This window comes from Monodelphis domestica, chromosome 1 (assembly GCF_027887165.1).
Source record: "Monodelphis domestica isolate mMonDom1 chromosome 1, mMonDom1.pri, whole genome shotgun sequence".
In the NCBI taxonomy this organism is placed as follows: Eukaryota; Metazoa; Chordata; class Mammalia; order Didelphimorphia; family Didelphidae; genus Monodelphis; species Monodelphis domestica.
In genome coordinates this window covers 569,258,285-569,281,901 of record NC_077227.1, presented here as the reverse complement: position 1 = coordinate 569,281,901, position 23,617 = coordinate 569,258,285, and the positions used below count along the sequence as shown (strand labels likewise).

Here is a 23,617-nt window from a genome sequence, read left to right as displayed (position 1 = left end):
GCTCAGTTTTGAGGTTTTGTTTTTTTTTGCATGTTGTTGCTCCCATTAGACTATGAGCTTCTTGAGAAGGAGATACTCTTGCCTTTTTTCCTCCTAGTATTTAGCACATTGCCTGGCACATAACTGATTCTTTAACATTTATTTCATAACATAATTTAGTAAAATAAACCCAATTAAGCCCAATTTCGGTCAAAAGACCTATTGAGATATTTGGTACTGTTACCTACAAAAATATGCTCAAGTCACAAGCCAGTTTAATTACTTTGAATAATATATCTATATATTTCATTGTATCTAATCCTCGTTTAGATTTCTTTAAAGAAATATTTGATAGTTGCCTAACAATTTTTGTTGAATCAAAATTAAATGTGAATTAATTAACTTTTAAAAGCTACCTGATTGCCTAATTCAGCAAATGCCTTTCTGGTGACAAAACAACACTTATCTTTTTCTCTTTCTGTATTTTCCAAGATTCCAAGGCACCCCATGCTTTTATTTTTAAATTTATTTATTTGTTCCATTAAAATACCCAGTTAACTCCCTCTATTAGAGAAAGGCATCATTTGACCAAAAAAAAAAAACAACCCACATGTATACATAAAATTTAGCTCTTTGCCACCACAAATTAAACTGCTGTATACATTTTAGAACATAAAGGTCCTTTTCTTTTTTCCCTTGATCACCTAAGGAAACAAACCTAATAGTAGTATTACTGATTAAAAAGGTATATACAGGGGGGTGGAGTCAAGATGATGGCTTAGGAGCAGCAATAGTTCATACCTCTGAAAACCCTTCCTTACCGATCACAAACTAAATGCTCTTAGGGGACTGAAAATCAAACCTAATAATAAGACAGAGTTGCGAACCCTTCTGCTGGACTCAATTCAAAAGGTACGCCCACAAAAGTCAGAATCCGAGAACACCCAGGTTTATGGGGAAGGCAGAGGGAAGGGCCCAGAAACCCTCCCACCCCCCACCTAGAGTGCCAAGCCTCCAAAGGCAGCAGGAGCCTCTGGCTGGGAAAAGGCGCTGGTCTGAAGGGTGTACCTTGCAGGCAGGGCTGTTCCAGGCTCAAAGTGTCAAACACAGGAGGCAGGGAAGCAGCTAGAGAGGAAGCAAAGAGCTGGCAGCCTGGTCAGAACAGCTGAGACCCTCCATATTGCTCCAGCCTTCCAGGAGGTTTTGGCCTCAGAGCACACCCAACCCAACCCAGCTGAACTTAATCCCATCAAAAGTCTTCAGAGCTCAGAGAAGCCCAAGTTCCAACACCCCTCCCTCACTGACTGCTGTACTTTAATCCAATCAAAAGCCTCCAGAGGACAGGGAAGCTCAAACTCCAACACTCCTCCCAAAGAGACTGCACTGAGAGATATGGCCAAGCTCCAAGAGGGGAGATTGACAGAAAGCCCCCAAACCAAAAAACTGAGAGGAGCAAGAGCACAGACAAATACGGGAACAAAGAAGGGGGTAAATATGAGCAAACAACAGAAAAAGAAGAAAGAAATTACAATTGACAGCTTCTGCACAGGCAATGAACCAAGAACAAATGGAACACAGGAGGAGGCAAACAGTAAAAGAGGAAATCCCAGCGAATTGGATACAGGCTATGGAAGAACTCAAAATGCAATTCAAAACACAATTAAGAGAGGCTGAAGACAATTGGGAAACGAATTTAAAAACCAAGTTAAATCATCTGGAAACAGAAAATAGTGTCTTGAAAGCCAAAATCAACCAGCTTGAAAATGAAGCAAAGGAGATGAGAGATGAGGTAAAGAGAATGAAAGACAACCTCCAAAGAAAATCAGACTGGAAGGAGAAGGATGACCAAAATTCCAGGGAGGAAATCCAGTCTTTAAGAACCAGAATACAACAACTAGAATTAAGTGACCTCACAAGGCAACAGGACACTATAAAACAAAACCAAAAGAATGAAAAATTTGAGGAAAATATAAAGCATCTCATTCACAAAAGAGAGGATTTAGAAAATCGTTCGAGGAGAGACAATTTAAGAATCATTGGTCTACCAGAAGACCATGAAAAAAGAAAAAGCCTGTACATGATACTACAGGAAATTATTCAAGAAAACTGCCCCGATATTTTAGAAGAAGAGGGGAAAATGGAGATTGAAAGAATCCCCAGATCACCTCCTGTACTTAATCCCCAACTGATAACACCCAGAAATGTGCTAGTCAAATTTAAGAACTATCAGACCAAAGAAAAGATATTACAAGATGCAAAGAATAAGTCATTCAGATACTATGGAACCACAGTGAGGATAACACAGGATCTGTCTGCATCCACACTGAAGGACCGAAAGGCATGGAATATGATTCCAGAAAGCATGGGAACTAGGTTTACAACCAAGAATCAACTACCCAGCAAAACTGACTATATTTTTACAGGGGAAAGTATTGTCATTCAACAAAATAGTAGAATTCCAAGAATTTGTAAAGAAAAGACCAGACCTGAAAAGAAAATTCGATGCCCAAGCACAGAACTCAAGAGAATCATCAAAAGGTAATTAAAAAAGAGGGAAAAAAAGAAAGACAAAACAAACAAAAAAACCCACTTTTTAAAAAAAGTGACTCAATAAGTTAAAATGATATGTATCCCTATAAGAAAAGAGGTCATTGGGGGCAGCTGGGTAGCTCAGTGGATTGAGAGCCAGGCCTAGAGATGGGAGGTCCTAGGTTCAAATCTGGCCTCAGACACTTCCCAGCTGTGTGACCCTGGGCAAGTCACTTGACCCCCATTGCCTAGCCCTTACCACTCTTCTGCCTTGGAGCCAATACACAGTATTGACTCCAAGATGGAAGGTAAGGGTTTTAAAAAAAAAAGAATTTGTATATCTTCCATAAAGAAATCTAGTCTGCCTTCAAGGTATGAAGAATTAAGGCTGAATCAAACAATAAAGTGTACATTTTATTTAGGAGGGGGGAGAACATCAATACACTGGAAGGGTAAAGAGGTTGGAGATAGGAAATATTCAACTCTTTCGTGAATTGAAATTGACTCAAGGAGGGAAGAACAATCCAATCCATTGGGGCAGAGAATAGATTTGCACCCTATAGGGGAGCAGACGGGTAACAAACGGTCTGGTGGGGAGGGAAGCGGCATAAGGGAGGGAGAGTGTGGGAGGTAGTTTTTGAAAGACTGCAAGGAAAAGAAAGGGGGGAATAAGAAGGGAGGGGGTAGAAAGGGAAGTAAATAAAGGGTGGGAACTAGGGGGATTGACTAAAAACAAACATTGGTGTAGAAGGAAATAGTGAAAGAAGAAAAGGCAGGTAAAGGAGCAGAAATCAAAATGCTGGGAAATACATAGCTAGTAATCATAACTCTGAATGCGAATGGAATGGACTCACCCATAAAACACAAACGAATAGCAGAATGGATCAGAATCCCAAACCCTATCATATGCTGTCTACAAGAAACACACATGAGGAAGGTACATATGCATAGGGTGAAAGTAAGAGTATGGAGCCAAATCTATTGGGCATCAACTGATAAAAAGAAGGCAGGAGTCGCAATCATTATATCTGACAAAGCCAAAGTAAAAATAAATCTAGTTAAAAGAGATAGGGAAGATAATTACATCCTGATAAGAGATAGTATAGACAATGAGGAAATATCAGTACTCACCATGTATGCACCAAATGGCATAGCATGCAAATTTCTAAAGGAGAAACTAGTGAGCTCAAGGATGAAATAGATAGAAAAACTATACTAGTGGGGGACCTGAACCTTCCTCTATCTGAACTAGATGAATCAAATAAAAAAAAAAATAAGAAAGAGGTAAGAGAAGTGAATGAAATCTTAGAAAAATTAGAGTTAGTAGATATGTTGGAAAAAAATAAATAGGGACAAAAAGGAATACACCTTCTTTTCAGCAGCACATGGTACATTCACAAAAATTGACCATTTATTAGGGCAGAAAAACATTGCAAAGAAGTGCAAAAGAGCAGAAATAATAAATGCAACCTTCTCAGGTCACAATGCAATGAAAATAATAATTAGTAAGGGAACATGGAGAGGTAAATAAAAAATTAATTGGAAATTAAACAATAGGATTCTCCAAAATTGGTTAAAGAACAAATCATAGAAACAATTAATAATTTCATTGAAGAAAATGACAATGATGAGACATCCTTTCAAAACCTATGGGATGGAGCCAAAGTAGTTCTCAGGGGGATATTTATATCCTTGAGTTCATATGCTAACAAATTAGAGAGGGCAGAGGTCAATGAATTGGACATGCAAATTAAAAAACTAGAAAGTGAACAAATTAAAAATCCTCAGATGAAGACTAAATTAGGTATCCTTAAAATCAAAGGAGAAATTAATAAAATTGAAAGTAAAAAAACTATTGATTTAATAAATAAGACTAAACTGGTACTTTGAAAAAACAAATAAAATAGACAAAGTACTGGTTAGTCTAATTAAAAAAAAGAAAGAAGAAAACCAAATTGACAGTATTCAAGACGAAAAGGGAGACCTCACCTCGAATGAAGAGGAAATTAAGGCAATCATTAAAAACTATTATGCCCAATTATATGGCAACAAATTATGGCAATCTAGGTGATATGGATAAATACTTACAAAAATATAAATTGCCTAGACTAAGAGAGGAAGAAATAGATTACCTAAACAACCCCATATCAGAAAAAGAAACTGAACAAGCCATCAAAGAACTCCCTAAGAAAAAATCCCCAGGTCCTGATGAATTCACAAATGAATTCTATCAAACATTTAAAGAACAAATAATCCCAATATTATACAAACTATTTGACAGAATAAGCCAAGAAGGAGTTCTACCAAATTCCTCTTACAACACAAATATTGTGCTGATCCCAAAGCCAGGCAGGTCAAAAACAGAAAGAAATCTATAGGCCATCTCCTTAATGAATATAGATGCAAAAATCTTAAGTAGATTACTAGCAAAAAGACTCCAGCAAATCAACACAAGGGTTATCCACTATGACCAGGTAGGATTCATACCAGGAATTCAAGGATGGTTCAATATTAGGAAAACCATTCACATAATTGACCATATTAACAAGCAAACCAACAAAAATCACATGATTATCTCAATAGGTGCAGAAAAAGCCCATTCCTACTGAAAATACAGCACCCATTCCTACTGAAAGCACTAGAAAGTATAGGAATAGAAGGGCCTTCCTAAAAATAATAAACAGTATATATATAAAACCATCAGCAAATATCATCTGCAATGGGGATAAACTAGAAGCCTTCCCAATAAGATTAAGAGTGAAACAAGGATGCCCATTATCACTTCTATTATTTAACATTGTGCTAGAAACACTAGCAGTAGCAATTAGAGAAGAAAAAGAAATTGAAGGTATTAAAATTGGCAATGAGGAGATGAAACTATCACTCTTTTTGGATGATATGATGGTCTACTTACAGAATCCTAGCGAGCCAACCAAAAAGCTAGTGGAAATAATCAACAACTTTAGCAAAGTTGCAGCATACAAAAATAAACCCGCATAAATCATCAACATTTCTATATATCTCCAACATATCTCAGCAGCAAGCATTAGAAAGAGAAATTCCATTTAAAATCATCCTAGACAATATAAAATACTTAGTTATCTATCTGCCAAGACAAAGACAGGAACCATATGAACACAAGTACGAAACACTTTCTACACAATTAAAACTAGATCTAAACAATTGGAAAAACATTGATTGCTCATGGGTGGGACGAGCTAACAGAATAAAAATGACAATCCTACCCAAACTAATTTACTTATTTAGTGCCATACCCATTGAACTACCAAAAAACTTTTTTACTGAATTAGAAAAATACATAACAAAGTTCTTTTGGAAGAACAAAAGATCAAGAATATCAAGGGAAATCATGAAAAAAAAATTCAAAGGAAGGAGGCCTTGCAGTCCCATATCTCAAATTATACTATAAAGCAATGGTTATCAAAGCAATTTGGTACTGGCTAAGAGACAGAAAGGAGGATCAGTGAAATAGGCTTGGGGTATGTGACCTTAGCACTATGATAAGCCCAAAGATCTCAGCTTTTGGGGCCAAAACCCACTATTTGATAAAAACTGCTGGGAAAATTAGAAGATCGTATAGGAGAGATTAGGTTTGGATCAATATCTCACACTCTACATCAAGATAAACTCAGAATGTGTGAATGACCTGCATATCAAGAAGGAAACTATAAGCAAATTCGGTGAACACAGAATAGTATACTTGTCAGATCTTTGGGGAAGGAAAGACTTTAAAACCAAGCAATAGCTAGAAAAAAATCACAAAATGAAAAATCAATAATTTTGACTACATGAAATTAAAAAGGTTTTGTACAAACAAAACCATTGTAACTAAAATTAGAAGGGAAGCAACAAATTGGGAAACAATCTTCATAACAAAAACCTCTGACAAAGGTCTAATTACTCAAATTTAGAAAGAGCTAAACCAGTTGTACCAAAAAACAAACCATTCTCCAATTGATAAATGGGCAAGGAAATGAATAGGCAATTTTCAGTTAAAGAAATCAAGACTATTAATAAGCACATGAAAAAGTGTTCTAAATCTCTTATAATCAGAGAAATGCAAATCAAAACAACTCTGAGGTATCACCTCACACCTAGCAGATTGGCTAACATGACAGCAAAGGAAAGTAATGAATGCTGGAGGGGATGTGGCAAAGTTGGAACATTAATGTATTGCTGGTGGAGTTGTGAATTGATTCAACCATTCTGGAGGGCAATTTGGAACTATGCCCAAAGGGCGCTAAAAGGCTGTCTGCCCTTTGATCTAGCCATAGCACTGCTGGGTTTGTATCCCAAAGAGATCATAAGGAAAAAGAGTTGTACAAGAATATTCATAGCTGCACTCTTTGTGGTGGCAAAAAATTGGAAAATGAGGGACTACCCTTCAATTGGGCAATGGCTGAACAAATTGTGTTATATGTTGGTGATGGAATACTATTGTGCTCAAAGGAATAATAAAGTGGAGGAATTCCATGGGACTGGAACAACCTCCAGGAAGTGATGCAGAGCGAAAGGAGCAGAACCAGGAAAACATTGTATACAGTGGCTGATACACTGAGGTACAATCGAATGTAATGGACTTCTCCATTACTGGCAAGGCAGTGATCCTGAGCAACTTGGAGGAATCTACGAGAAAGAACACTATCCACATTCAGAGGAAACACTGTGGGAGTAAAAACACCGAAGGAAAACAACTGCTTGAATACATGGGTCGAAGGGATATGTTTGGGGATGTAGACTAAATGAACATCCTCGTGCAAACATCAACAACATGGAAATAGGTTCGGATAAAGGACACAAGTAATACACAATGAAATTGTGTGTGGGCTGCAGGAAGGGTGGGTGGAGATGAGGTAGGGAAATAATATGATTATTGTAACCAATGAATAATGTTCTAAATTGACTAAATAAACTTATTCAAATGGAAAATAAATAAATAAAAAGCTATGCACAGTTTTATAACTCTTGGGCATAATTCCAGATTGCTCTCCAAAGTGGTTGGGTCAGTTCACAGTTTCCACTAACGGTATTGTAGTGTCCTCATTTTTTGACATCCCTTCCAACATTTGTCATTTTGCCCTTTTATCATTTTAATCAGTTTAATAGGTGTGAGATGATATCTTAGTTGTTTTGATTTGCATTTCTTATTGACCAAATAAGTTTTAAGACTTTAGGAAACTGATCTAGAAGCCAGGTGTTATATAGCTCAGCTTGGACTTGCTTGAGTCTTATAATATCTGTCATATGAGGAATTATCAATTCCTAAGGTAAGGCTAGGATAACCTTTTCCTTATTCAGAGCCTGAAGGAGAATCAATTTAGTCATACAATAAAAAAAAGAAAAGCAGTTTACTTATTGAGTTTGTTTTTATAGGAGTAACTATAATTAGAGAAGATGACAGCAGAACAGATATTTGTACAGATTTGATTGCCTGGAGTAGTTCATCAGTGTTGTACAACAGCTCCATAATGGCATGCTTGTATGGGTTCTGGATAAAGGATAATACTTCTACTTTCTCAGTCACCAATGGAGTAAAGCAGGGCTATGAGCTTACTCCCATGCTAAAAAACATTATGTTTCAATAATATTGTTCTGCATCTTCAACGAGGATGAAAACTGCATCAACATCAGCTACTGTACTGATGGTACTGATAGTAAACCACAACTAAGGTATAGGGAGCAATTGGTGCATGCAGATTGTACACTGAATACAGCCTCAGACTGAGGTGCAACTGATCATCAAATGATTCTCTTGACCTGACAATTAATATGAAGAAAACAAGACTCTCCTCTCACTAGTACTGAACCATCCGTATAGTGAACAGTCATTTATAACAAATGGAAATAATTTGAATGCTGTGGACAAATTCACTTACCATGACAGTATACTTTCCAGGAATGTCCACCTAGAAGATGAGGTTGATACATTTGCCAGACCTGGCTCACCACTTGGGAGTCTCCAAAGGAGAGTGTAATAGAGAAGAGAGGTATTAGGCTGCCTAGCAAACTGAATTTCTACTAGTCATTGTGCTGACGTTGTATGCTTGTGAAACCTGGAAGGTCACCAGTACCAAGTCAGGAAACGGAATCACTCCCATTTGACTTGTCTTAGGAAGATTCTGACGATCACCTGGCAAGATAAGGTATTCTTTTCTCAAGCTCATCTGCCAAGTATTCAGACTCTCCAGCAGAGAGTGTAGTTCTAATGAGCTGGCAATACTGTTCAAATGTCAAAACACACATTCGCCTAAAAGACTATTTTACAGAGAACTTTCATAAGACAAATGTTCACATAGAGTTTGGAAGAATTAAAAAACGACACTTTCAGAATCTCTCTGAAGAACTTTAGTACTGATTGTGATAGTGGGGAGACAAGGGCATAGGATCACCCAGCATAGTGTAACTGCATCAAAGAATGTGCTGTGTTCTTTGAACAAAAAAAAGAATTGTAGTAGTTGAAATGAAATGAGAGATGCACAAACTTAGACAATTTCATCCTAAATATTCATATGGTGCTGTTTGTGCCCAACCTGTGGTAGATAGTCTTCTGAGCTCATGTTGGTCTGATTTGCCATAGTTGAAACACACTGTATGTTGAACCAAATGTAGCAATATCATATTAGTCCTCTTCTAGTATGAAGGATACAAGCAACCAATATCATGCACAATTGACAGAAATAATAACAATAATTTGCCTTTATTAGATACTTGAAGGTTTCCAAAGCATTTACACATATTATTTCATTTGATCTTGACAAAGTCCTGCATATTAGATCTCACAGTTACTATTTACTTCGTTTTGTAGATCATGAATCTGAAACCCATACAATAAAAAAGCTTGTAGATATGGAGGCAAGATTCAAACCCAGATCACATCTGAATTCAATTCTGGCACTCTATAGCAAATTGAGAAGAGAATTAGTAAAGAGAGAAAAGGAAACTGATAATTTCACATACTACAATTTGTTTTGCGATCTTTTACTGTATAGCCATTCCATCAAAGAATTTGAAATCTGCTGCATTTTCATGACTGTAGGTGTATTCAATCACATCATATTCTGAAATTTGCCTCACAGTTCAGATGAAATTAAAACAAAATTGTTATCTGGCCCATGGATTGGGGGTTCCTCGCCCTTGTCCAGAGGGTTGGCAGTTGCCACTCAAAAGGAATTTTTGGACCAAAACACAAACCATAAACCCCAGGTTTCAATTGTGCCATTTATGAAGAGCATCAAAAACATTTGTGATAGACATTTTCTAACATTTAAAAACAAAGCATTATTTCTATTTATTATATTTTTAGAGTACCTCAAATATATTAAACATTCTTTGTGAATTATCTTTTGTTTAATATCTTGAACATAAAGAACACTAACTGCTTTTATTTGGTTATATTTAATAGGCTTGTAAATATATAGAATTATCTCTACTCTGTTCTTCATAACAAAATTGCCACAGCCACAGTTATTATGCATATTTCATGAATCAATTGTAATTTTTATTACAGTGGGATTAATTGAGTAACCTCTAAACATTGCAAAAAAGGCCCCCTTAATGAAGTTAGGAATAATTTGAAATCCCACTTGATACACAGAAATACAGTGGGGAAAGAGCTGCATAAAAATAGAATCTGAGGAAACACTGCTTCTCTAAAACATGGCTGATATAGTCACTGTTTGCTTTGAGCTAATCTAACTCAACAGTGATTAACAAGAAAAGATTTCTTTTGGAAGCAGAATTTTAGGGTCTCTTAATTTTAAGACTAAATTATTTAGTTTTTCTGATCTGTCTATGAACCAGTGTTTCTTCAGAAAAGAGAGATACTTGGACCTTCCTTTCAAAATAGAGGATTTGAGAAGTATGAGAGTAAATATTTCTGAATTTAAATTCAGCAGTTTGTATAGCAGATGAGCTATGTTATCTTGCATTTAGCTTTCTGTATAGTTAATTCTCATAGAATTGCAATCCATAAAAATGATGGGAAAATATCTTAAAATAGAAAACAAAAACATTAATTTTGCTATGAACATAAAATAGTCAGTGGAATCTATTCTTGAATTTGGGATCTTGAATTTTGTCATCATATCTTACAACTTAGAAATCCATCATATTATTTAGTGTTTTTGTTTGTAATAAAATCAAGTTTAATCTGTGTTTTTGTTTTGCCTCATGTTCTTAAAGTGGTGAACTAAGTGAAGGCAGTAGCTGGTTAGGAAATGACTTAGTTCCTTTAGAAGGGAGGAGTAGAATCTGTTTGTTTTGCTCTACATTCTTTTTTTTTTCCTTCACAGAGACAGGACATAATATTTACATGGCTTAGACACATCCCATTTCCTGTTTATTATTGTTCATCCACATCTTTTTGCCTTTACTTATCACAGGCTGCCTCAGCTTATTACAAAATAGATGACAGAAATCTGGATTTTTGGATATTTAAATTATGTGAGGTTAGTTTTTTTAAAAGTAATTTTGAAAAATATATCCTGTATTATCCCAGACCTACTAGTGGCTTCTTAGGACTTGGTATTTGAAAAGCCTATATTCAACATTTATTTATTAGTACTGTATGTAATTGACCTTGGACAGTTCTTAATCTCTGGGCTTCTGTTTCTTCATCTGCATAAATGGATTAGAAATAGCAACTACCTCACAGAGTTGTAAAGGATCAAATGGAGCAATGCATGCAAAGCATATTGTGAGCATTAAAAAGTGTTCTAAAGATACAAGCTACTATATTCTTATTTTTTGATGTTATACTGTCAGTTATACTGTGGGTTCTTAATTTTTCTTGTACTGTAGACCCCTTTACAAAACAAATATTTATGAGTAAACAAAGTAAAATACGTAAGACTACAAAGGAAACATTCTATTAAAATATATTTATGATGTTTTTAAAGATAATTTTACAGACCCCAAGAACTATTCTTTTATATTTAATGTTCTACAACTATTTTACAAATGGAAAAAATAGCTATTCTTATTTTTAAATTAATACATTAGGATATAAACTTATTCTTCTCTAGGCTCAGTGAAAGAAACCATAGTTGGTACAATTCTAGTAGCCATCAGGATAGCAGTGATGAAATGTTCTTTATCTCCTTCCCAAACTGATTTTGATTGTCTTGACTTAGTCTCTATTTTTAAAGCTTTTTATTTCTTCATTTGGAACATACATTATAAACTTTTTTTTTTCATTTTTTAGGAACCAGCCTAGTGTCATATCCAGGATGTTGTGGTTAACAATTTGGTTGGTCTCTTATAATGATCTAGTTCCAATAGAATTTATTGGTGATGTTCAGGATATTTCGAGGTCTGTATTTGTAGAATGGAGATTTGTCACCTGTCACTATAATTTATGGTGTATTATTCTTACTGGCAAGTTCTGGTCTTGATACATATTCAGTGTGTGCTTAATTTCAATAACCAGTTATGATGTGTTGTCTGTACTATTTCCACCATTTCATTACTTAATGGTCATGGATTACTAAATCTGCCTTCTTTAAAAATAACCCTTTGCAGTTTTGGGGCAATAGTCCCAAGTTAAACCTCTCAGTTGCTATATTATTATTGGCTTTTAGCCAATAAGTATTTAAGTGCTTACTTTGTACCAAATACTGGGCTAAGTCTTGGAAATTCAAATACAAGGAAAAAGAAAAATAGTTCATACTCTTAGGGAGCTTATTTTCTAATGAGGGAAGACTAAATAAAAGAAAGGGGTGGGGGAGAGTCCTTCTGGGAAATGAGGAGAGACATTGAGGAAAAATCAATACAGAGCAATGCCCAGAGAGGAATGAAAGAGAGGACATAACTGACCTGGTCCTTTAAATAAAGGTTCCTAGAAGAACTGACTGATCAGAGGAAAGGTCTTCAGACATGGTGTGATCATCCTGGGTTAGAAGAAGACTTCTGGTGGGGAATGAAATCCAGAGTGTCAAGAATGGAGGCTATAGAAAAATGATGGAATGAGCCATTAATCATTAGCCTACTCCTAGTTTTATCTCTAGTTCCTTTACCTTACTCCCCATCAACCACTTGCCTAATTAGATTTCTTTTCTAGTACTTTTGTCTTAGGAAATCTTTTCCTGCATTTTCTGATGGAAATGCATTAAAGTCAGTATCAGGTTTTGTGCTCCATTAAAAAAGGGGCGGGGGGGGGGGAGAGATAATTGCCTCAGAGGAAAAATTAGAGATTAAAGCTTATTTGTTTGGGTAGATGTCACCCCCCTCCCCTTCCCCCTTAAAGTTGGTCTAGTGCAGCAATTCTCAACCTCTCAATTTGTAGCAATGAGAATACATAATGCATATCAGGTATTTACATTCTGAATCATAACTGTAGCAAAATTACAGTTTTGAAGTAGCCACCAAAATAATTTTTTGGTTTGGGGTCACTGCAACATGAGGAACTGTATTTTGGGGTCACGGCATTAGAAAGGTTGAGAACCACTGGTCTAGTGTGAGAGAAGCACTTTGTCACATTTATTCTCTTCTCTCCACCCCTGACTTTCCCTTTACAGAAACACCACTTTCTAGTAAGGTATGTTGTTGTTCACTCCTGTCTGATTCTTCCAATACCCTATGAATCATTGCTATGCTTGGGGTTTTCTTGACAAGGATACTGGAGTGGTTTGCCATTTCCTTCTCAAGCCGATCCTTTTCTTAGGCAACCAGGGGTTAAGTGACTAGTGTCTAGTCACTTAGCTAGTAAGTGTCTAAGCCTGGATTTCAATTCATTTTTTCCTGACTCCAGGCCTCAGTACTCTCTACCGAGCCACCTACCTGCTTTCTAGGCAGGCAAGGGTTAAGTTGATTTGCACAGGTGGGGAGTACCTGAGGCTGGATTTCAACTCCGGTCTTCCTGACTCCAAGTCTAATGTTCTTAAATAGTAAGCCACTGTTGTCTTGAATAAGGTTATTGGACTATTTTAAACAATTTAAAAAGGTGTTTTAAACCTTGGAAATATGCTTGATCCCTAGTAGTTAATGTCTCCATATTTCCTTTGAAATGGTGATTTATTCAATTGAGTAATTTATGGAGCCAATGTTAATGAAATGAAGATCTTATATGTTACGGTTAAAACTGGATGGGTGTTTTACCATTGATTTATCAAGGCACTTAGGAAGTTTTGCTTTTATTAATAAATGCTATTTTTCATTAGAGAACAGTTTTACATCATATTTTACAACTGATATAATTAACATTACAGATCAAAGTATCCAGTTAATTAGTACCTCTTGTTTAAAAAGCACTAATGACAAATTTGCTATTTGTAAATCAACAGGTTCGTCATAAAGCATCACAGAATGTTTATGCCATGAAGCTTCTTAGTAAATTTGAAATGATAAAAAGATCAGATTCTGCCTTTTTTTGGGAAGAACGAGATATCATGGCCTTTGCCAATAGTCCCTGGGTTGTTCAGGTAAGCAAGGTTACTTTATAAATTTACTGTACAATAAGTAAATTTAAATACTACTCAAGAAGGCTTATTTTGTTTGTTGTTTATAAAGTTTCAACAATATAGTTAATGTTAACAGAATTTGACACACTAAACCATCTTTAATGCTTCTTTGGCAGTATTTTATAGTATCTTTTATTACTGTTTCCAAAATGAAAAGCCCAAATATAGAAACTTAAATTTTAAATAAGATTATTTAGTTATCTACATAATTGTGATAGAAGAGAGTAATGTCATGTAAATGATTTTAAAATGTTTTTGAACACTTAGTATTAACAATTTTTGCTTTTCTCCTCAAACAATTACATTTTTAAATTATATTATTAAAATAGTTGATTGTGTATCGGTTGAATTTTATAAGTATTTACAAAGTACTATGATATATATACCCCTCCTTTTTTTAATGGAGCACAAAAACCGATACCGACTTTAATACATTTTATGTATATTTGATTTGACCTAAAGTTTAAATAAAACTTTTATTTTATTTTACTTTTTACTTTCATGGCATTTATAATCCAGCAGAGGAAATATGAAACTGACAACTATTACAAGATAAAACATGAAAATGGTGAGGGCAAACATTTCAGCTGAGAAATGATGAATGGCAGGGAAATTCAATTTAGAATTTCAAATATGCTACAAAACTGGATAAAATAAATAAGAGAACATTATCATCTTTTTTTTTCTCCTTAGCTTTATTTCAACTCTTAGCATAGTTTCTGGCCTATAGTTGTCCTTGAGTGTTTTCCAAATTGACCTTTCTTTATAGCTTATGAATAGTAATTCTTATGTTCAGAAGCTTCTGTAAGAATTAAAATGTTTTAGGTAATTCCATGAATTGTCCATTGGTATTAGAATTCTAAATGTCTAAAGTAAGATTTGAACCTAGATTTTTAGTCCTCTATTCCTCTACTGTTGGAATTACTTCAAAATCCTTTATACTACCTGATTGAAGCAAATCTATTCTTTAATAATTCACATTTTTAATAATCTCATGATCTACAAGTTTGGTAAAATAATATGAGCAGGAAGGTAGCAAGCATATCACCAGTGCAAAGCCCATACTTTTCAGTGATTACTTCAGATGGCTACCAATAGCTATTATGTGCTTTTAGCATAGTCCAGTGGGCTACTGAGTTCTAAATGTTTTTTGGTTTCTTTTACACTACAAGGGTGGTCACTGATAGTTGTTCTTTTAATAAGGCACAGTGAATCTCATAAAAACTATTAGTCTAATCACTTAGTCAAGAAGTTTTAATTAAATGCCAACTATGTGTCAGGGACTTGCTAAACTTTGAAGATATAAATGAAAGTAAAAGACAATTCCTGCTCTTAAGGAGCTCATAGTCTAATCATTAGTCTAATCTAATGACATAAGAGACAAAATAAAAACCATTATGTAGAGACAAGATATATTCAGGATAAAATGGAGATAGAAGGTGAAATGTTAATTGGGATTGGCTAGAAGTTGTAAATGAGGAGGGGAGAGATTTTCCAGGTATGAGCAATGTCCATTGAAAAATGGATGGAGTGTTTGGGGTAAGAAAGTCAAATCACTAACTCAGAGTACATGAAATGGTGTATAACAAGGTATAAGAAAACTGGAAAGGTATGAAGGGCTTTACATGTACTTTTGGAAAATGCTATATTGTTGATTGAATTCATCACACATTTATTCAGCAAAGACTGTATGTAAGGTCTAATACTGGAGATACAAAGAAGAAAAAATTTCCGCCTTCAAAGATTTTTCAGTGTCAGATGCTGATGAATTTTTTTCTATTGCAAAGCTCTTCTCTCTTCCTCTCTGTTACCAGAATGTCTGATGCTTTCTTTCTGTCATTGTTTCTAATCATTTCTGCTTTCAAAACTACTCATCATTGATTTTTCTTTTTCTTTTTGTGTCTTTAAAAAAATTATTTTTATCTTCCCTCTTTTCCTCCATCCCTTCTGCCACCCATTGAGATAAGAAATATGATAATTATTTATACATGTGAAATCATGTAAAATGTTTCCATGTTAGCCATGCTGCTGTTGTACTGCTTCTTATGTCCCCTCGTGGCCAATTCAGAAGAATAAAGTGGGGGGAATTTTTTTCAGTCTGTACTTATAATTCATCAATTCTTTCCTTGGAGGAAATTATCATTTTTGCTTATGAATTTTTCAGAATTGTCATGGATTACTGCATTAATAAAATAATGAAATATTTTGCATTGATTATTTTAACAGTGTTGCTGTTAATGTGTTTAATGTTCTCTTGATTCTGCATACTTCACTTAATATTAGTTTATAAGTCTTTCCAGGTTTTTCTTGCTCATTATTTCATATAGCACAATAGTATTCTGCCATATACCAAAACTTATTCAGCCATTCCCTAACTGATGGGTATCCCTTCTGTTTCCAGTTCCTTTCTACCTCCAAAAGAGCTGCTATAAATATTTTTATAAATATGGGTCCTTTTCCTTTTCCTTTGTTCTTCTTGGAGTATAGACCTCATAGTGGTAGTCCTGGTCAAAGGGTTCCTTCCATGTCTTTCAGTTTTGGGGTGTATGGGTCTGACCTAAAAGTCTGATCTTCCATAAATAACTCTAAGTTCTGTAGCACCTTAATGTTCACAGAGTGCTTTCCTTTAAACAACCCTGTGAGTTAGGTGGTGCAAATATTACTACCTTCAATTTAGGGGTAAAAAAAATTGAGGATCACAGAGTTAAATGACTTTTTCAGAGTCTGATAACTAATACATTAGAAATATGATTTAAACCAGGCTGTCCTTACTCTTCCTAACTCTAGTACTATTTCCAGAATACCATAATAAAGAAATCCATTAATATGACTTCCTTAGTATATGATAAATGGAATCATAGCACATTAGATGTAATGCTCACATCTTAGACTTTCATTCTTTCTTTTGTTTGCTGTCATTCTCCTGCCTCCTGCATACTTTCTGTTCTGGAGCATTTAAAAAAACTTGAGGTTCTGGAGACCATTGGTTTTCTGATTGACAAGGATTTAAAAAATACCACTATTGTTGAAAGCTAAATACATGCATGTTCACTTAGTAAATATTGAGTGTTGGTTGGATTTTACACCTTCCTTTTCACATCAAGTTAGCTCAAGTGCTTCTGTTGAAAAATATTGTTTATTATTCCTCTAAAATGACAATGATTGATTTGTGTTTGTTTTAAATGTAAGCTAAGAATAGGGTTATATATATAGAAAAGTTTTGTTTCCTGCAAGTTTTTGTTTTTTCAGGTAGAAGCAGGACAAAAGAAGACATAATCAAATCTAACAGACAGATAAAATAATAATTTTAGATAAAAAGATAAAAAAATAATTTTTTCAGAGTATATTTTTAACCTATTACTTTTTTACCTCAGAAGTAATTGTATATCTTTCATTTCTCCCCCTTTTCTCCCAGCTCTTTTGTGCCTTTCAAGATGATAGATATCTTTATATGGTAATGGAATACATGCCTGGTGGAGATCTTGTAAACCTTATGAGCAACTATGATGTACCTGAAAAATGGGCCAAATTTTACACAGCCGAAGTTGTTCTGGCTTTGGATGCAATACACTCCATGGGCTTAATACACAGAGATGTGAAGCCAGACAACATGCTTTTGGATAAAAATGGACATTTGAAATTAGCAGATTTTGGCACTTGTATGAAAATGGATGAAGTAAGTACACAAGTAAAATTGTTACACTTTGCTGATGATGTAAAACATGTTAATAAGAAAACTAAGATTTTGGAAACATAAATATGCATTGCTTAGCAATGCATCTAATAGTTTAAGTTCTTTCCTTTTTGACATACATTGAGGAATTGGATTCCTGGTGTGGGTAAGTTTCTTCTTAACTTTACAAATTTTCAGTTCCTTTGAATAGAGAAGGGAGAAAATACTAACAGTGGCCAGTTTCTCTTCCATGAAAATTAAGCAGTATACCAACCCTTGTTTACATTCTGAGTAAGAAGATATTATATACATTTAAAATAAAAATAAAGAAGCTCATAACATAGCTATCAGAAAACATTCATCACTCTCTCTTATACCTGTACTCTTTCCCCAACTCTACCTAATTTGTTACCAAGGCCTGTAGGTTCTACATTTATGGCATTGCTTATGTATAACACCTTTTCCCTTCTGACACCGCCATCACCCTGGTACAGGCCCCATAACCTCACACTGTGAGACTATTGTCATGGCCTACTGATCTTTTTTCCTGCCTCATATCTCTCCCACTTCAGTATATCCTCTTCTGTCGGTTGCTCTTTTCTAAAGCACAGAACCAATGAACACCTCTATTAAAAAAACTTCAGGGGTTCCTTATTATCTTCATCACCATATATAAAATTCTCATTCTAATGCTCAAAACCTTTTATAACCTAGTCCTTTCTTCCCTTTCCATTTTTCTTGTACTTTACTCCCTTCCAAATACTATATGATCCTGATTTCCTTACTATTTTTCTCATAGGACACTCCATCTCTGTATTTTCACTGGCTGCTCTCCATGTCCAGAATTCTCTCCTCCCTCATATCCTGTTTTCAAATCCTAGCTAAAATCCTACCTACTACAGCAAACATTTCCATATCTTCATTAATAATATTATTGTACTTCTGTTGACTGTTCTCAATTTATCCTTTATATATCTTGTTTAGACATAGTTTTCCAATTGTCTCTCCCATTAGATTATGTGAATACACTGAGAACAGGAAGGATCTTTGACCTTATATCCCTAGTACATAGTATAGTGCCTAGCATATAGTAGGTGTTAAATAAATGCTTCTTGACAGATTTCCTTGTCTATCCTAACATCCTTATGCCAGCCTTGCAGCCCTGTATGTATCTTACTCATAAATAGTTTCATATTGTTTCCCCCTTTAGACTGTGAACTACTTGAGGACAAGGACTGCTTTTGCCTTTTTTTTAAATCTCCTGTAGTTTGCCCAGTACTGAGCACATGTAACAATTGCTTGCTAAAATTTTCTTGACTATGTGCCAGACACTGTACTAAGTTGTCAAGATACAAAGATTAAGAATATCATAGTCTCTGCTAGCAAAAACAAGATGACTCTTTGTCTTCCTTCTATAGTAGTAATAATGTATACTTCAGGGATGGATTTGACTGGACCACCTTTGGAAGCCTTTTCAAACTTAGTTGGTACTTCTATGGATACGAAAATATTCTTGTTTTTGTTATGATTCACAGAGATTTAGATAACAACTCAAGAATAAAAGTTGAAAGAGTTTTCCAAATTTTAATTGTTCTTAAATGTATTTTTTCAATTATTGAATAGTGCAAGGAATTTTAAAATATCCAATTAAAATAACTAATTCCATTTCTATAACTTAAAAAGATTTACATAGTGTTTTGTTAAGTAGATCATATAAATATTATTATCCCATTTTCAGAGAGTAAATCAACAAGCATTTATTAATTGTCTATTATTATTAGGCAGCTTGGTGGTGAATGGATAGAATGCTGGACCTGGGGTTAGGAAGGCATGGTTTAAATCTGGCCTCACACTATGTGATCTTGGCTAAGTCACTTAATTTCTCTTTGCCTTAGTTTCCCTAGCAGTAAAATGAGAGTAATAATAATGACAATAATAATAATAATAATAACCTATCTCCCAGGGATGTTGTAAGGATCAAAAATTGTAAAGTCCTTACTGTAGTGCCTGACACAGTGCTATATAAATATTAGCTATTATTATTATATTCCAGGTACTCAAAATATAGTAAAAAATGAAATAGTCCCTGATCTCAAGAAATTTATGTCCTTTTAGGAGAAATAACAAGAATATTTAGAAATAAAAGCACCCATCTTGACCAGCAATAAGATTGTCACTAGAGTAGGAAAAAAATCTTAGAGGCCATCTACCCATTAATTTTACAGAAAACAAAAAAGTAAATATCCAATTGAAGTGACCTCCCCAAAGCCCCAGATTTCATAAGTGTCAGAGACGTAATTTGAACTTATCTTCTAACTCTAGAGGTAGTATTCTTTTCGTTATACCACATTGACTCCTTTACATGTAAAGAAAAACTCAGAAAGAGAAATGATTTGCTACTATCCACAAGACCAGCAACTGTAAAAGCAAGTATTCAAACCTAGATCCTTGGACAAGTCTATTATTCTTTCCACTATACCATGTCAATGAATGTACATTTATTAAGTATTTATTATATGCCAGGCACTTTGTTTAAATACTGAGAACACAAAAGACAAAATATTATCCCTGTCCTTAAGGAGCTCCCGTTCTAGTGGAAGAGACAACATATAAATATGTAAATGAAAGGTTTATGCAGTCTTGATGTAAGATACTTTAAGATGAGAAGTTTATTAGCTGCCAGGACAGTCAAGCAGTCTCTTACCAGGGAACAGCTGGGTAGCTCAGTGGATTGAGAACCAGGCTTAGAGAAGGGAAGTCCTAGGTTCAAATTTGGCCTCAGACACTTCCCAGCTGTGTGACCCTGGGTAAGTTACTTGACCCGCATTGCCTAGCCCTTACTGCTCTTCTGCCTTGGAACCAATACACAGTATTGATTCCAAGACAGAAGGTAAGGGTTTAAAACAACAAACAAACAACAACAACAACAAAAAAGTCTCTTACCAAAGGGAATAAGTCATCAAAAGAGTCATCAAAGAGACCAGGAGGAATCTAAGAACCAGGGAAAAAGGGGTAGAGCATTCTAGGCATGGGTAACAGCTAGCAAAAAGGCAGTGTGACTGGAGTTGAAGCCTCCTGTGAGATTATCAGTAAATATATCAATATAGCTGGACCATATAGGTTGTCAAGTTTAAGAAGATTAGGAAGGTGGAAGGGGCCAGGTTGTATAGAGCTTTCAGGGCCAAACAAAGGACTTTATATTTGATTCTGAAAGGCATAGGGAGCCATTGAAGCTAAATGAATTGAAGGCTGTATGGAGGATGGATTGGAGTGGGGAGAGGTTTGAGGGTTAAGATTTGAATTTCGAATACTATTGCAATAGTCCAGATGAGAGGTAAAGCATAAACTATTGTAGTGTCCTTATAAGTAGAAAGGGGACATATATGAGAGATTTTATGAAGTTAGAATCAAGAAAATTAATGGCAACAGATTAATATACAAGTTGAATGACCAAGAGGGAGAAATTAAGACACCAAACTTGCAAGCCTAGATAATGAGGAGAATGATACTGCCCTTGACAGAAATAAGGAAGTAGAGAAAGTTTAATGAGGAAAGATAGAGACTTCTGGTTTAGACATTGTTTAGTTTGAGATATTTATGGGACATAGAATTCATGATGTCTAAGGGGAAGTTTTTGATGTATGACTATGGCTCAGTGTGAGATATTAGAGATGGGTATCCATATCTGTAATATAATCATTTGCATAGGGATGATAATTATACCCAGAGTAGATGATGAAATCATTGAGAGAATATAAAGTGAAAAAAAAAAAGCAGATCCCAAAAAAGAGCTTTGAAGGAGACACATGATTAGCAAGTGTAACATGAAAAATCAGCACAGTAGACTGAGAAGTCATCAACAATCATTTGTTAAAGCACTGTGTATCAATTGCGCTAAGAGCTGGGAATAAGGCACTTACCATCTAAATAGGGGCGGGATGGGATAGGGTGGAGACAGCACATAAAAGGAAGCTGGAAGTTGAGTGGAGAGGAGGAGTAAGGGAGAGAAGTTTAGAGAATCAGAAGTGGATCTGAAGAGGAATGAAGGCATTACTAACCTGGGCATTGTACTTAAAATGGAAGTTCATGGAGGATCAGATCAATCAGAGGAAGGGTCAGAGTAACTTCCTGGGTGAAGGGTCAGAGTAACTTCCTGGGTGAGAAATCTATTGCGGCGTGGTAGAAAAAGTCTGGAGAGTCAGGAATAGAATCTTCCCTGTACTTCATAGAAAACTAGAATTAATGGAACATCCTAGAACTAGTAGAACACACACCAATTTTTTACCCCCACCCCCCCATTATAGGTAAAAACAATTTCCAACACGTAAAATTTTTTTGAGCCTTAAATCTTCTAGTAAGATGTTATGCAGTCTGATATAGACTTTACATGTACAATCATGTAAAACATTTTTCTATATTAATCCTTTTGTGGAAAGAAACAATCCCAAAAAGAGTTTTAAAAATTTGCTTTGTTCTACATTCAGACTCCATCAATTCTTTTCTGAGAGCAGATGCATTTTTTACCATGGGCATGAGTCCTTTGGTTTTGCTTTGGATCATTAATTGAGAATAGCTAAGTAAATCACAGTTGTTCATCTTACAGTATTGCTGTTACTATGTACAGAATTCTCTTGGTTCTGTTTACTTTACATAAGTCTTTCCAGGTTTTTCTGAGCTCCTCTTGCTTGTCATTTCCTATAGCTCAATAATATTCAGTTACAGTTATATACTATTACTTACTTAGCCATTCCCTAACTTTTCAATTCTTTGCCACCACCAAAAGAATGGCTTCAAATAATTTTATACATACAGTTTCTTTTTTTTTTTTGTCTCTTGAATATAAACCTAGTAATAGTATTTATTTCTTGGTCAAAGAATATGTACTCTATTATAGGGTAAGGGGAAAATAGGGTTAATTATTTAAAGAAAGGTTGGACAGGATTATTTAAGAATAGGTTCACCAGGAATTTATATTAATTCCAAAGAGATTACAAAAGAGTCAAATTTTTTATTCACCACTGTTTTTTTTTGTCAGGAATGTTTGAAAGTCCTTTATTTCACTGAATGTGCATTTTTTCTTTTGTTCTCTGGAATATTATATACCAAATTCTCTAATCCTTTAATGTAGAAGCTGCTACATCTTGTGTTATTCTGACTAGTTCTATGATATTTGAATTTTTTTCTTTTTGGCTGCTTGCAATATTTTCTCCTTGACCTGGGAGTTCTGAAATTGGGCTATAAATATTCCTGGGAGTTATACTTTTGGCATCTTTTTCAGGTACATTCTTTCCATTTTTACTTTACTCTCTAAGTCTAGAATATCAGAACAATTTTCCTTGATAATTTACTCTAAAATGAAGTCAAAGCTCTTTTTTTTTGGCCATGGTTTTCAGTCAGACAGTCCAGTAATTATAGTATTGTCTCTTCCTGGATCTATTTTCCAGATCAGTTGTTTTTTGAATGAAATATTACAGTTTCTTTTTTTTTTCATACCTTCGATTTTGATTTGTTTCTTGATGTCTCATGGAGTCATTAGCCTCTATTTGCCCAATTTTAATTTTTAATGAATTATTTTCTTCAGTGAGTTTCTGTACTTCCTTTTCCATTTGGCTAATTCTACTTAAAAAAATTTTTTTTTCTTCAGTGAATTTTTGCACCTCTTTTTCCATATGTCTAATTCTTCCTTTTAAGGAAGTCTTTCCCTCAGTAATTTTTTGTATATCTTTTCTCCCCCCAATTCTGCTTTTTAAAGGGTTCTCTTCAGTGGATTTTTGTGCGTCTTATCACTTGGCCCATTTTGTTTTAATGTATTATTTTCTTCAGTATTTACCAAGTTGTTGGCTCTTTTTTAATGATTTTCCTGCACTATTCTCATTTCTCTTCCTAATTTTTCTCCTACCTCCCTTTTTTGATTTTTAAAATATTTTTTGAGCTCCTCTTGGAATTCTTTTTTTGACCT

The 23,617-nt window shown here is 34.8% G+C and overlaps 1 protein-coding gene across 8 annotated transcripts in view; it reads left to right on the top strand.

The window, feature by feature from the left end:
- Nucleotides 1-23,617, top strand: part of ROCK2 (Rho associated coiled-coil containing protein kinase 2) — a 199,142-nt gene that overhangs the window by 98,257 nt on the left and 77,268 nt on the right. For 7 of the 8 annotated variants that reach the window (XM_056813427.1, XM_001381617.5, XM_007476249.3 and 4 more), the window contains exons 4-5: nucleotides 13,809-13,946; nucleotides 17,401-17,661. In XM_056813427.1, coding sequence (XP_056669405.1) covers nucleotides 13,809-13,946; nucleotides 17,401-17,661 — 399 coding nt within the window. Of the gene's footprint in view, nucleotides 1-11,736; nucleotides 11,840-13,808; nucleotides 13,947-17,400; nucleotides 17,662-23,617 lie in introns of those variants that run through there. The other variant, XM_056813428.1, reaches the window with a different exon arrangement.